Source organism: Callorhinus ursinus, unplaced genomic scaffold (genome assembly GCF_003265705.2).
Source record: "Callorhinus ursinus isolate GAN/ISIS: 27379988/994484 unplaced genomic scaffold, GSC_fseal_2.0 scaffold25, whole genome shotgun sequence".
Lineage (NCBI taxonomy): Eukaryota > Metazoa > Chordata > Mammalia > Carnivora > Otariidae > Callorhinus > Callorhinus ursinus.
Genome location: NW_027397087.1, coordinates 30596831 through 30609779, shown reverse-complemented (window position 1 = coordinate 30609779; position 12949 = coordinate 30596831). Strand labels below are relative to the sequence as shown.

Below are 12949 nucleotides of genomic sequence, written 5' to 3'. Positions count from 1 at the left end.
TTATGCCCTATTACAGGTTGCTCAGCCAGACCATCTGGAACATGAATAGAGAACAGGGCACTGCCTGCAGTACTGGCTTCCCAACAAGTTCACTAAAGGGTGGGAAAGAGTAGGAGTTAGTGAATGAAGTAGAGGGCTTAGAGCAGCCATCCCTAACTGGGTATCTCAAGGGGGTATCAGGTGCCTTCTGACCAAAGGTGACCTGTGTCACTGGGAATTGTCAGTCTTGATGCCAAGAGAGGAACTATGGAATCCAGAAGCAATGATACGTATGGCTGAGATGGCAAGCATCTTACAGAACAGAACTACTAGATAGGGGTAGTATTTTTTATGTACTCATTATCTAAAAGGGTTAGCCTTTTCTGAGCACATTCTATAGAAAAGTCAAATTTAGTTAAACTTTAAAATAAGTTTCCTGACCCCCTAAAGTAATGGTGAGTGAGGGAGAGTATGAAAGGCTTGTCTTTATCTCAGCAATCCGTCATTCACTTTGCTGTAGCCAAAACAAGGATTACATGCCCCCTGCAGTGGTGCTGTTAAGCACCCCTTCCCCAACCAGAGCCAAATTTACAAATAACTTCTTTCCTGACCCTAACCCCCATGCAAAATTTTATTCCTCCTCTATTAGAGCTGCTTGGAGATTGTTACATAGGTACTTTTACTGGTACCTTAAAGGAGTTTACCATTTCATGAGTCCAAGAGCCCTTTTCCTCTGACTCTCTGTTTGATGACAGACCTGATAGTAACTTCCTTTGCCAATTCTTTGAAGGTTTCTGGAAGCATCTGAGTTCTTATGGCCTGTCCTTTATGGTCCTCTCTGGGTGCAAAGCTCTTCACCGTCTATATATGTTGGGTGTCCCTCAAAAAACTATCACTTTCTGTGTAGACCCAGAGTTGATGCCCAAGGAGAATTTAGAAACCCAAGGGGAAGGATTGGAGATTAGCACAATAATGGGAAGGGGGGAAAAAAGCAAACTTGAAAACAAATGTAAATGAGTAAGTAATTGGTATTAGGATGGACTGACTGATGGAGGGAGAACCGGGATGTTAAAGGGTTTATTTATGGAGGCTTCTGCTGAGAGGCAGACTGGACCATAGGGGAAGGTACCTAAAGTGCATTGTGACCAGGAGGGAGTGTGGAGAATGTGTCTGGGAACCAAGTCTAAGGTGCCTCAGGGCCAGACAAGTTTAAAAATAAGGAAGGCTTCAGAGGAAATGGCACTAAGTTGAGAATTTAGCCAGAATATGAGTGGGGGAGAAAACAAACAAACTTTAAAGTTTGCAGGAAGACCCTGAAGTGAAGAGTCTGGCATTTCTGAGTAACCAAAAGGCCAGGGAAAAGAGGGTTCAAAGAGAAAAGGTGGAGTGAGTGTGGGGTGAAATGAGTTTGGGGAAACAGGTGGGAACTAGATTATGCAGTCTTATAGGCGCTGCCAGGTATTTTGGACGGAATCCTCAGTGCAGTGAGAAACATCTGGGGGATTCTTGGGCAGGAGAGACATGATCGAATATATGTTTTACCAGGATCTCTAGTCTATGGAGAACAAATTGGGTGGGAACCCAGCAGATTGTGAAAAGGGCAGTTAAGAAGCTAATGCAAGAATACAAGTGAAACCAGGTGGTGGCTTAGGTTTGACATTTTTAAACAAAACCAACATTTAAAGCACAAAGAGGAGCTCCTGGCTGGCTAGGTGGGAAGAGCCTGTGACTTTTGATCTTGGGGGTCATAAGTTCAAGCCCCCACATTGGATGTAGAGTTTACTAAAAAAATAAATAAACTTAAAAAAAAAATAAAGGACAAAGAGACTGATTTGGTCAGAAAGAAAATAAATCTGCTCATTTAAAAGCTAGGAATTGGAAATTGGCTTTACACTAAGTGGCTTTTGAACATTTTAGCTATAAATCTGAGCCCAGAAGAGATCAGTGTTTGGTATCTTTGTTTGGAAAAAAATATGACCCAGAAAAATATAACCGAGGAACATTGTACTCAGAAGTTACCTTAAGTCATAGATTTCCTAGTTGAAATAAAGGTGGAAAAATCTGGACAAGTTCCAGTAAGAAAGGTAAAACTTTTTTAGAATTAAGGACTATTTGATGGAGAAGGCTAATGGAAGCATAACTGTGTTTAACCTATAATTTTGTTTGTAAATAAATACTGTATGAATGTATTGAGCTGCACTTTCCATTAAAAAGAGGAAAAGAGGGGCTCCTGGGTGGCTCAGTTGGTTAAGCGACTGCCTTCGGCTCAGGTCATGATCCCGGGGTCCCAGGATTGAGTCCCACATCAGGCTCCCTGCTCAGCAGTGAGTCTGCTCCTCCCTCTGACCCTACCCTCTCTTGTGCTCTCTCTCTCACATAAATAAAAAATAAAAAAATAAAACTCTTCAAAAAAAATAAAATGTTAAAAAAATAAAAAGGAAAAGAATGAATGGGTTCAAATTGCAACCAGAGGGCTTTGGACAGAATGTTGTAAATATTTGTGCTTTTTTGGTTTGGGGGTTTTTCTGGTTTGGGGGTTTTTTTTTAGAGAGCTGTGCATGTGCGTGGCTGGGGCCAGGGGGGGAGAGCAGAGGGAGAGAGAGACTCTTAAGCAGACTCCATACCCAGTGCAGAGATGGACTTGGGGCTCAATCTCATGACCCTGAGGTCATGACCTGAGCCGAAATCAATTATCAGATGCTTAAATCGATTCAGTCACCCAGGTGCCCAGAATATTTGTTTTTTAACTATAATGGTTGTGAGGGGCACCCGGGTGCCTCAGTTGTTAAGTGTCTGCCTTCGGCCCAGGCCATGATCCCAGGATCCTGGGATCGAGCCCTGCATTGGTCTCCCTGCTCAGCGGGAAGCCTGCTTCTCCCTCTCCCACTCCCCCCTGCTTGTGTTCCCTCTCTCGCTGTCTCTCTCTCTCTGTCAAATAAATAAATAAAATCTTTAAAAAAAAACTATAATGGTTATGAAACACTGGAAACTATTAAAAATAAGAAACTTGACAAATGATTCTAATGTTCAACTGGAAAATTAATCATATAGGAACTTATATGTACCTACATAACCTATGAAACAGAAAAAGAAGAGCAAATTGAACCCAAAGCAAGCAAAAGAAAGGAAATAATAAATATTACAGCAGAAATAAATGAAATAAAGAAAAAATTGGGAAAAACTATTTTTAAAAGATAGAGAAACTCATTAGAATCGAAGTTGGCTCTTTGAAAAGATCAATAAAGTTGATCTTTAGTTAGACTAGGAGAAAAAGAGAGGAGACTCAAATTAATGAAATCAGGAATAAAAGGGGATATTCTTTCCAGAAATAAAAAGAATTATAAGGGAGTACAATAAATAATTATATGCCAACAAATTCCATAACCCAGAAGAGATAGGCAAATTCCTACAAAGACATAAACTACAAAACTGACTCTAGAATAGAAAACCTTAATAGAGCTATAACAAGTAAATAGTTTGAGTTGATAATCAAAAAGCTTCCCAGAAAGAAAAACCCAGGACCAGATGGTGAGTTCTATCAAATGTTTAAAGAAGGATTAACACTAATTGTGATGGACTTCATGTTTGTGTCCTATCTATCTCGTATGTAGCCCTAACGTGATGGTATTTGGAAGTAGGGCCCTTGGGAAGCAATAACATCATTTGGTTGGAGCCCCCAAAAATGGGATTAATATCCTTAAAAGAAGAAGAGAGCTGTCCCTCTCTCTGCCACGTTAAGGATAAAGGGAGAAGACAGCCGTAGACAAACCAGGAAGAGCGCTCTCACCAGACACCAGATAATGCTACCGTAGCCTTGATCTTAGTTGTTCCAGCCTCCAGAGCTGTGAGAAATAAATGTTCATCACTTAAGCCACCCAGTCTCTGGTATTCTGTTGTAGCAGCCTGAATTTAAGACATTAGTCCTTCACAAATTCTTACAAAAGTAGAAGAAAAAGGAGTGCTTCCTAACTCATTCTGTGAAGCCAATATTACCAAAGACATCACAAGAAAGGAATACTACAGAGCAATATCCCGTATTAATAAAACAAAATCCTGGCAAACCAAATCTGGCAATATTTAGAAAGGTTTCTGTTCCACAACCAACTGGGATTTATCCCAGGAATGCAATGTTGGTTCAATATACAAAACCCGATCAATGTAATCAATGTAACCCATATTAATAGAATAAAAGACACACATATCTCCGGGGAACCTGGCTGGCTCAGTCAGTAGAGAATGCAATTCTTGATTTCAGGGTTGTGAGTTCAAGCCCCACATTGGGTGTAAAGATTGCTTAAAAATAGAATCTTAAAAAAAAAGAAAAAGACACACATATCTCAGTAGATGCAGAAAAAGCATTTGGCGAAATCAACAAACTAGGAATAGAAGGGAACGTCGTCAATTTGATAAAGAGCATTTATGAAAAACCCCAAATTAACACCATACTCAATGGTGAAAAATGGAAAGGCTTCCCCTTAAGATCAGGAACAAGGCAACACGGTATTAGAAGTTCTAGCCAGAGCAGCCAGGAAAGAAAAAGAAATAAAAGGCATCCAAATTGGAAAGGAAGAAGTTAAATTATCTCTATTCATAGATGACATGATTATATATATAGAAAACCCTCACTGTTCCACTCCAAAAACAAAACCAAACCACCCAGACCATTACAATTAATAAATGATTTCCGCAAGGTTGCATGATAGATCAAGATACAAAAATCAATCATTATTTCTGCTATTAGCAATGAATAACCTAAAAATAAAATTGAGAGCCATTCCATTTGCAGTAGCATCAAAAAGAATAAAATAATTAGGAATTTGTTCAACCAAGGAGGCAAAAGACTTATACAATGAAAACTGCAGAACATTGCTGAAAGAAATTAGACGTTAATAAATGGAAACACATCCCATTTTCATATAGTTGAAAGACCAGTATTTTTAAGATATCAGTACTACCCAAAGCAGTCTCTAGATTCAATGCAACCCCTATCAAAATCTCAATGATGTTTTTTACAAAAATAGAAAAACCTATCCTAGAATTTATATGAAATCTCAAGGGACCCCAAGTAACCAAAATCTTAAAAGAGAACAGACCTGGAGGACTCACAATACTGATTTCAAAACTTAATACAAAGCTACAATAATCCAAACAGCATGGTACTGTCATAAAGACAGACATATAGACCAATGGAAGTGAATGGAGAGCCCAGAAATAAAACATCACATATACGGTCAGATGATTTTTGACAGTGGTGCCAAGAGCACCACTGGGGAAAGGACAGTCATTTCAACAAATGATGCTGGGAAAACCAGATATCCACATGCAAAAGAATGAAGTTGGGCCCCCTTATAAAACAAATTAACTCAAAATGGATTGAAGACCTATATATGAGATCTGAAACTATAAAACTCTCAGGAGAAAACAGGACAAAAATCCTTCATGATATTAGATCTGGCATTGATTTCTTGGATGTGACACCATAGGCACAAGCAACAAAAGAAAAAATACAAAAATTGGACTTCATGAAGATTTAAAATATTGTGCATCAAAAGGTGGTATCTGCAGTGTAAAAAGGCAACCCACAGAATGGAAGAAAATATTTACAAATTGTATATCTGATGAAGGATTAATATCCAGAATAGATTTTTTAAATTTCTAAAACTCAACAAAAAAACCCAAGCCAATTCAGAATGGGCAAAGAACTTGAATAGACATTTCTCCAAAGAAGACATACAGATGTCCACTAAGCACATGAAAAGATGCTCAACATCACTAATTATTAAGGAAATGCAAATCAAAACTACAGTGGGGTTCTACCTCAACTGTTAGGCTGGCTACTATCAAACAAAACAAAACAAAAATAACAAGCGTTGGTGAGGATTTAGAAAATTGGAACCCTTGTACATTATTGTTGGGAACGTAAATTGGTACAGCTGCTTAGAAAATGGTATGGCAATTCCCTTAAAAAATTAAAAATAGAATTTTCCTATGATCCAGCAATTACATTTCTGGGTGTATACCCAAAAGAATTAAAAGCAGGATCTGGAAAAGATATTTGTACATCCATGTTCATAGCAGCATTATTCATAATAGCTAAAATGTGGAAACAATCCATGTGTTCATTGAAGGACGAATGAGTAAGCAAAATGTGGTCTATGCACACAATGGAATATTATACAGCCTTAAAAAAGAAGGAACTTCTGGCACATACTACAATATGGATGAACCCTGAGGACATAATGTTAAATGAAATAAGCCAGTCACAAAAAGACAATCATACAGTTATTAGCGTAGTCAAAATCATAGAGACAGAAGTAGAATGGTAGTTGACAGGGGAGGGGAGGAGAGAACGGAGAATTATTGTTTAATGGGTATAGGGTTTCAGTTTTACAGAAGGAAAAGAGTTACGGAGATGGATGGTGGTGATGGTTGTGCATTATGAAGGTTTGTAATACCATCAAACTATAAAAATGGTTAAGACGGTAAATTTTATATGTATTTTACCACAATCTTTAAATTTGGAAAAAAAGAATCTTAAAAAGAAGGCATCTCAAAACTTTAAATTTCATTGGTCTGTCTAATCTAGCTCTAAAATGCTAAGGACTGGGGCGCCTGGGTGGCTCAGTTGGTTAAGCGTCTGCCTTCAGCTCAGGTCATGATCCCAGGGTCTTGGGATAGAGCCCCGCATAGGGCTCCCTCCCTGTTCAGCAGGTAGTCTGCCTCTCCCTCTGTCTCTCCCCTCCGCTTGTGCTGTCTCTCTCTGTGTGTCAAATAAATAAATAAAATCTTTAAAAGATAAAAAATAAAAATGTTCTTTCTCAAAAAACAAAAAATAATAAAATGCTAAGGACTTTAAGGCCCCTGTTTGGGCTCTGAAATTCTGTAGTCTTTTAGTTGGCAGAAGTGACCTAGAGATTTCTTGTTGGCCTCTAATTTTCTAGTTCTGTAATATTACAAAAATGTGATTGTTGTTAATATCGAGTATAAATTGCTGAATGCCCTTATTTCCTTGTGAATTTTTGCAGATGCGTTTGATAAAGAATACAAGATGGCATATGATCGCCTCACACCTAGTCAAGTCAAGAGTACACACAACTGTGATAGACCACCAAGTACAGGGGTGATGGAATGTCGAAAAACTTTTGGAGAACCTTATCTTTAAGATATGCACGTGTGTGTATACTTTCAATATGTATTGTATAGTCCACATGTATAAAATAACACTTGAAGACTCTCAACTCTTTTTCTTCAATTTTTGGAAATGCATTTGTAAATGGTTCCAAAAGTCCAGATAGCTTATGTACAGAATGTTTTCAAAAGAGAAGAGTGACAAGTGAGGAGAAAGCCATTTTGTTTCCCATTTCCTTTTTTTTCCTTTACTCTCCTGTAACAAGTAATTATTTTTGTGACGAGGAAATCCCTAAAACAAAATTACTTCTCAAAATAAGACAACCGTTTCATGGTTTCTCTTGGAAGAGACACATTGAAAAATCATGTATGGAACTTAAACAAATGTAAGATCAAAGTATTTCCTGTTTTCATAGACTATTCAAATGTTTTGACCATGAAGTTGTATTATACATATTTTAAATTGTTTATAGTAAGTTGATATTTTTTTAATTTTTAAACTTAATATAGCAAACAAAACGAACTTAAACTTATGAAGCAAGCGATTAAGTGCTTATTTTCCTTGTCTGCTGCTATTTGAAGTAATTAGTACAGCTGCCGATCTCTAAATGTATATCTATCTATCTTATCTATATATTTTTATTACCTGGGGGAATGATTCAGAAACGTCAGTGCTAGTGTCCGTGTTATGCTAGGCTTGCATGTTAGTACCGTTAAGCCTGACCGCAGTGAGTGAATGAAAGCAAAGGTGTGCACTGCCCACACTGACTCATTGAGCCTTGTGGAAGGAGAGCCGGAAAGGTTCCAAGTCTGCTTCTGCAAAATCAGGTTCAATATACCATGATTTGAAAATCTTCTCTATCACTAACAGATGCATACAGTACACAGGGATAGCTTACAAAACCAAATATCAATTTAAATTTTAATATGCTACATGCTGGGAAATATGTCAGACAACTTATTCCAAATTTTACCCTTATTTTAATATCTAAAATATTGGGGATGATGCAGATTGTGTCATATTTATCTGGAATATGACCTCCTGGGTTATTCTGTTAATATTATATATATATATATATATAAAATATTCAAAATATTTTTTCAAAAGTAGAAAAACAATAACTCTCAAAGTACAGCCAGATAGAATTTCCCATATTGAGGAACTTGGCTTTTTCGATAAGACTTCAGAATCTGAAGTTTATGGAATCTAAAATCCAGAAATATCCAGAAATCAGACAATAAATTGAATGTTTAAGCACCAAGGGTATTAAAGAGACTCTAAAAAAATATTTTTAGTCCCATTATTTCAAAAATCACTTTCTTTGGGTAATTTCTGATAAAAAGTATCCTTTGGCTGTTAGAATTATTTATAGATTATCAGTATGTGTGTGTGTATGGTTGCACACATTGTCACGAATGAAGGAATTCTCTAGACACTTTCAAAGAAGGAAAAAATGGATGGTTCCAGATTTGGTCTGTAAAGCCAGTAGAGTGCAGCACACTTGTACTGGGGATATCTGAGACTTCGAATCAATTCAGCTGCAGAAAAACTACCTTTTGAGTTCACACCATTAGTGAATAGCATCAAGCTGACACATTCCACAGCTTTCCACTGGGGAAGTAAGGGGGAGAGTTTACAAATGTGAAATTTTGGTTCAGATTAGTTTGACGCTGAACTTGCTTACTTGAAAAATCTGGTGCTATGCACGTATATATATATATATATATGCCTTTCCTTTGTAAATACAACTCCAATCTTCTCCTTTACTATTCATATCCAGGTTTCACATTCTAACGGAGTCTTCTGTTCCCTAAATCACTTGAAAATTGTCAAATGAGAGAAACATTTGATAGGGGAGGCTATGGGCATTGGCAACAAACCTCCCTCCAAATAGGGTTCTGGGGTTCTATTCTGGTTTTTGGTGCATGTTTTTCTTTCCCTTAGAGGAACAGCTTTTACTGTTTGTGGAAGTTGTTTAACTTTTCTTCAACACACTCTATATGTAGGAATTATAGCGGATGGATTTCAAATAGCAGACCAAAAAAAGTGAGGTAAAGCCCATCCTTTCTGGTTCAAACTCAAATGGAAAAGTGAGTATAATTTTTTATCTCCTTCCCCCCACCCCACACACAAAGTTTTGTTTCTGCTTTTGGTTGAGTTCCCCCTCCCCACTTTTAATCCCTAGGGACTATTATTTGTACAAATTTAGTCTTTAAAACCCAGAACATGAATAGAAAGCGGTGAACACTGCTCGAAAGAAACCTAAAATCTAGATCATCCTTTAAAATAACTCTAAACTTTTCTTTGATTTTCTCTCTGTTGAGGATACATTTTGAAGAATCATGGCCAATCGTGTTGGAGAGAAATACATTTTTGCTACATTATCTGTCTCTTGTTTTCTTACTCTTAGTTTTGTTTATATGTTTAATAGTGGAAAATAAACCATGCTGTGTCCTGGTATAACTTGTATACTATTTCCTCCCATGGTGTTTTGAATGTCATACATTTGTATTTTGTATCTTATTTTGATATTCAACTTTTCCCTCCTACTGCCAGATAAGGAATTAGCAGCCTGTTCATATTCTGATTTTTGTCTTTTTTTCCCCCTGATTTCTTTTTTGGAGGATGCGGGGAGGGAGGGCATGCTTTAAAACTCTGTAAAACTGCCAGCTTATTTTGTTTTAAGTTTTTTTAATATGTTTTTACATTTTTGGATATAGAGAAATGGCCCCAGAAGATGTTGGTTCAGCATTTTAGGTGATAAATACTTGTTTTACTTTATGCTGCTAATTACTATGCTACTTTAGTGCAACTAGCAAGTGTTAGCCTGGTGTACAGAGAGGGCTATGATGTTTTCTTTCTGTAAGTATACAGTTAGAGGAGACCCGTTTGTATGGTAATGTGAGATGGCCCAGGTTTATTTTTATTTCTCCCACTAGAACTTGAAAGCTGCTCTTAGGCACTTTATTTCAGAGCAGCAAGGGAAAGGGCAGGCTGCCCCTACCAGAGCCCTGGACCCCCTCCTCTGCTAGAGCTAGCCTGCTCTGCCCTTCCGGTTTGGATACGGTTTTCTTTCAGAATTGCCTTCACTTCTGCACACCGGAAGGAACACCAGTCAGTTCTTAATATTCTCACACTTCCTCTCTTCTTCTTATCCCTTTATACTGGCCTCTTCCTCTGGCCTCAAAGCAAGTACACTTGCTGGCTCAATTATTTTTGTTTACAAAAATTAGCCATGCACAAATGACTACAGGAATTTGTCTCTTACACGAAAAGCCTGTGTCCCTGTGCTTATTCTCTGAGATGGTGACAGACTCTACTGATGATGTCTCTGCGGCCTTGCCCCGGTTGCTGTCATTTGCATGGCTCCCTCCTTTTGTCTGTATAGATTTTTATCAGACATCGTCCTGTGATGAAACCACTGGAGCAACTGACAGAATTTTCGGTAAATGAAATTCTTCAGGTTTTGCCTGCTCATCACAGTGAACAGGGCCTGAAGACCCAAAGCGTGCCTTTAGCTGTAAAGGCAGCCTTAGGCCAGGGTCCTGCTCGGCTCTAGTGACCCCTCTCATCGTGAGCCCTCGCTGCACCTTTCATGGCGACCAGTCCCAAAACACATTGCAAGTGGCACCTGGGGGTGGGAGAGGGGAGGGACCCTCCTACAAAAAAGGAATCCCACCCCAAGGGTATTCTTCGGCAAGGAAGGCCAGCCAGTTCTTCAAATGTATCTACCAGGCTGTGCCCTAAATACTAAATCCGGTTCCTGCCCCCTTTGGTACTCAATCTTTAAATAAATTTTAATTAAGATATAAACAGTGTCATCAAAGGCCAAGCCTATAAATTTGATAAAAACATTTTTAGATCAGTTGACGGAAGCAACCATTTTACCATGTAAACATTTAAACAGAACACCATTTTTCAAAAGTTTGGAAGGAATCTTTTTTTCTTGTAGTACTGTATAGAACTTTAACCCATTAAATCAGGGAGAGGTTCACATTTTTAGAAATTGGGCCCAAATCTGTCACCAGGGTCGTCAAGGAAATGCAACCTCCAGAGGGATGAAACCGTCATCTGGGCAGCCGCTGTCCTCCAGCTGAGATGCCCCCGTGGGACAGTTCATGCACCCTAAGGCTGAACGAGTGACCTGGGATCTGTCCCATGTGACTAGATAGGTCACTTTGCCTATCAAATGAGAGGATCATCTCACCATTACCTTGACATTTTAAGATGATCCTTCACCCTACAACAGCATAATTTTAATAATTATAGATTTATAAACATATAACAAAAAATTTCATTTCCAAGCATAACAAATGGATCTTTTAAAAATTACATAAGGTTTCCATCTCCCTGAAGTCTCCTTTCTCCTCCCACCCCGGTGACTTCTTATTCATCCATCAAGACCCGGTTTTCATTTCACTTGATCCTTTCTGTCGTAGTGTGATGTGATCAGACCTTCCTCTCTAAGCAAAGCGAAATGCCAGACATCCAGCAAACTAATCGGGAATGGGATGTTAGATCATTAGAGTTGACTTCAATCATGAAATGTCTGTCCAGCACTTTCTCATAACAAAATGTTTCACTGCCCAGTACTCCTCATCAGTCATTCTGGGGGAAAGCATCGGATCCCAGGCTATGAGGTGGCATCCCTGAGGCTAGCTGGAATTGGCTGCAGATGCGCAGTTTGGCATTGGGATTGCCCTTCTGTCTCATTCTGTCCTCCTGTTCTTGGGTCATGCCACATGGAGAGCGGCCAGTGCAGCAGCAGCCGTGAGGATAACTAAGAATATGGAATGACTATGTTTCCGTAGTCGTCTTCTCGAGCATTCTGACCAAGTGACCTAGATAGAGATGAACTCATCCATGTTTGCAAAATAAAATACCACTGGGACTCACAATTTATTGAAATTTAATAGAAGTCATTTCCAAAGAATGTGAATCCTGGGGCAGGGAGGCCATTAATCAGCCCATCTTAAGAGATGGATTATGGACTGAAGTATTTTGAATATAGCCCTTCAACACCAAAAAAAAAATTTTTTTTTACATCGCATCTGTCCTGCTATCTTCTAATCTTCAATGAATCCTCTCATAATTAAAGCTATATTTACCATCATAATCTAATCACCTGAGCTCCTTCTGCTCTGAAACCAGGGACATAGCACTGTTTCATTTCGAATGTGTCCCTTAATGTTAGTAAAAGCAGCAAGCAGTGGTGTTTAATATACAAGCACTTCAAATTTCCACATGCAAGTTTTAAATAGCCACACAATTTTTAAAAACACAAAAGTCCTTTACACTAACTATTGGAAGCAGTAATATTCTCTATCTCACCATGTTGTCATCATGTTAAGCATTTTTGGAATTTCTCCGCTGTAATTGCCTGGAGATCCACTTGTAAGCCGCACAGGAAATCAGTCATCTTGCTTTATAATCCTATCTCTAGGTTGACACACAAAAATAATATTACCCCACTGGATCTCTTACTTTATAAACCAGACTTGGCTCTGCTGATTTTGGACTCTTTTTAAAATGACTCCTTTTCTTACTAGTAGCGGCTGTCACTGTTAGGCGAGAATATGCTGGAGGAGCAGAGACAGGAGAGCTTTGTATGAGTGTCTAATCCCTCAAGGTGACCACTTGGCAGAGACAACACTAACTTGGATTTTCTAGTAAGTACATATGTTTAAATAGCCCTTAGAGTAGTTTTCCTTCCCTAATATCTCCCCTACTTCCAATTCAAGGGCGATGTATAAATTTTAATTTCTTGGGCTACTTATTTTAATTTCAGTTTTCAGAAATGCAGCTATAAGAGCTAAGGTAGTCCTTTTAAGCTATAAAATA

At 38.4% G+C, this 12949-nt stretch overlaps 1 protein-coding gene across 10 annotated transcripts in view; it reads left to right on the top strand.

Moving 5' to 3' along the window:
- Nucleotides 1-8396, top strand: part of DENND4A (DENN domain containing 4A) — a 144917-nt gene extending 136521 nt beyond the window's left edge. For all 10 annotated transcript variants that reach the window (XM_025884611.2, XM_025884612.2, XM_025884617.2 and 7 more), the window contains one exon: nucleotides 7005-8396. In XM_025884611.2, coding sequence (XP_025740396.1) covers nucleotides 7005-7141 — 137 coding nt within the window. In that variant the 3' untranslated portion in view covers nucleotides 7142-8396. The remainder of the gene's footprint in view (nucleotides 1-7004) is intronic.
- The last annotated feature ends 4553 nt before the right edge of the window (nucleotides 8397-12949 follow it).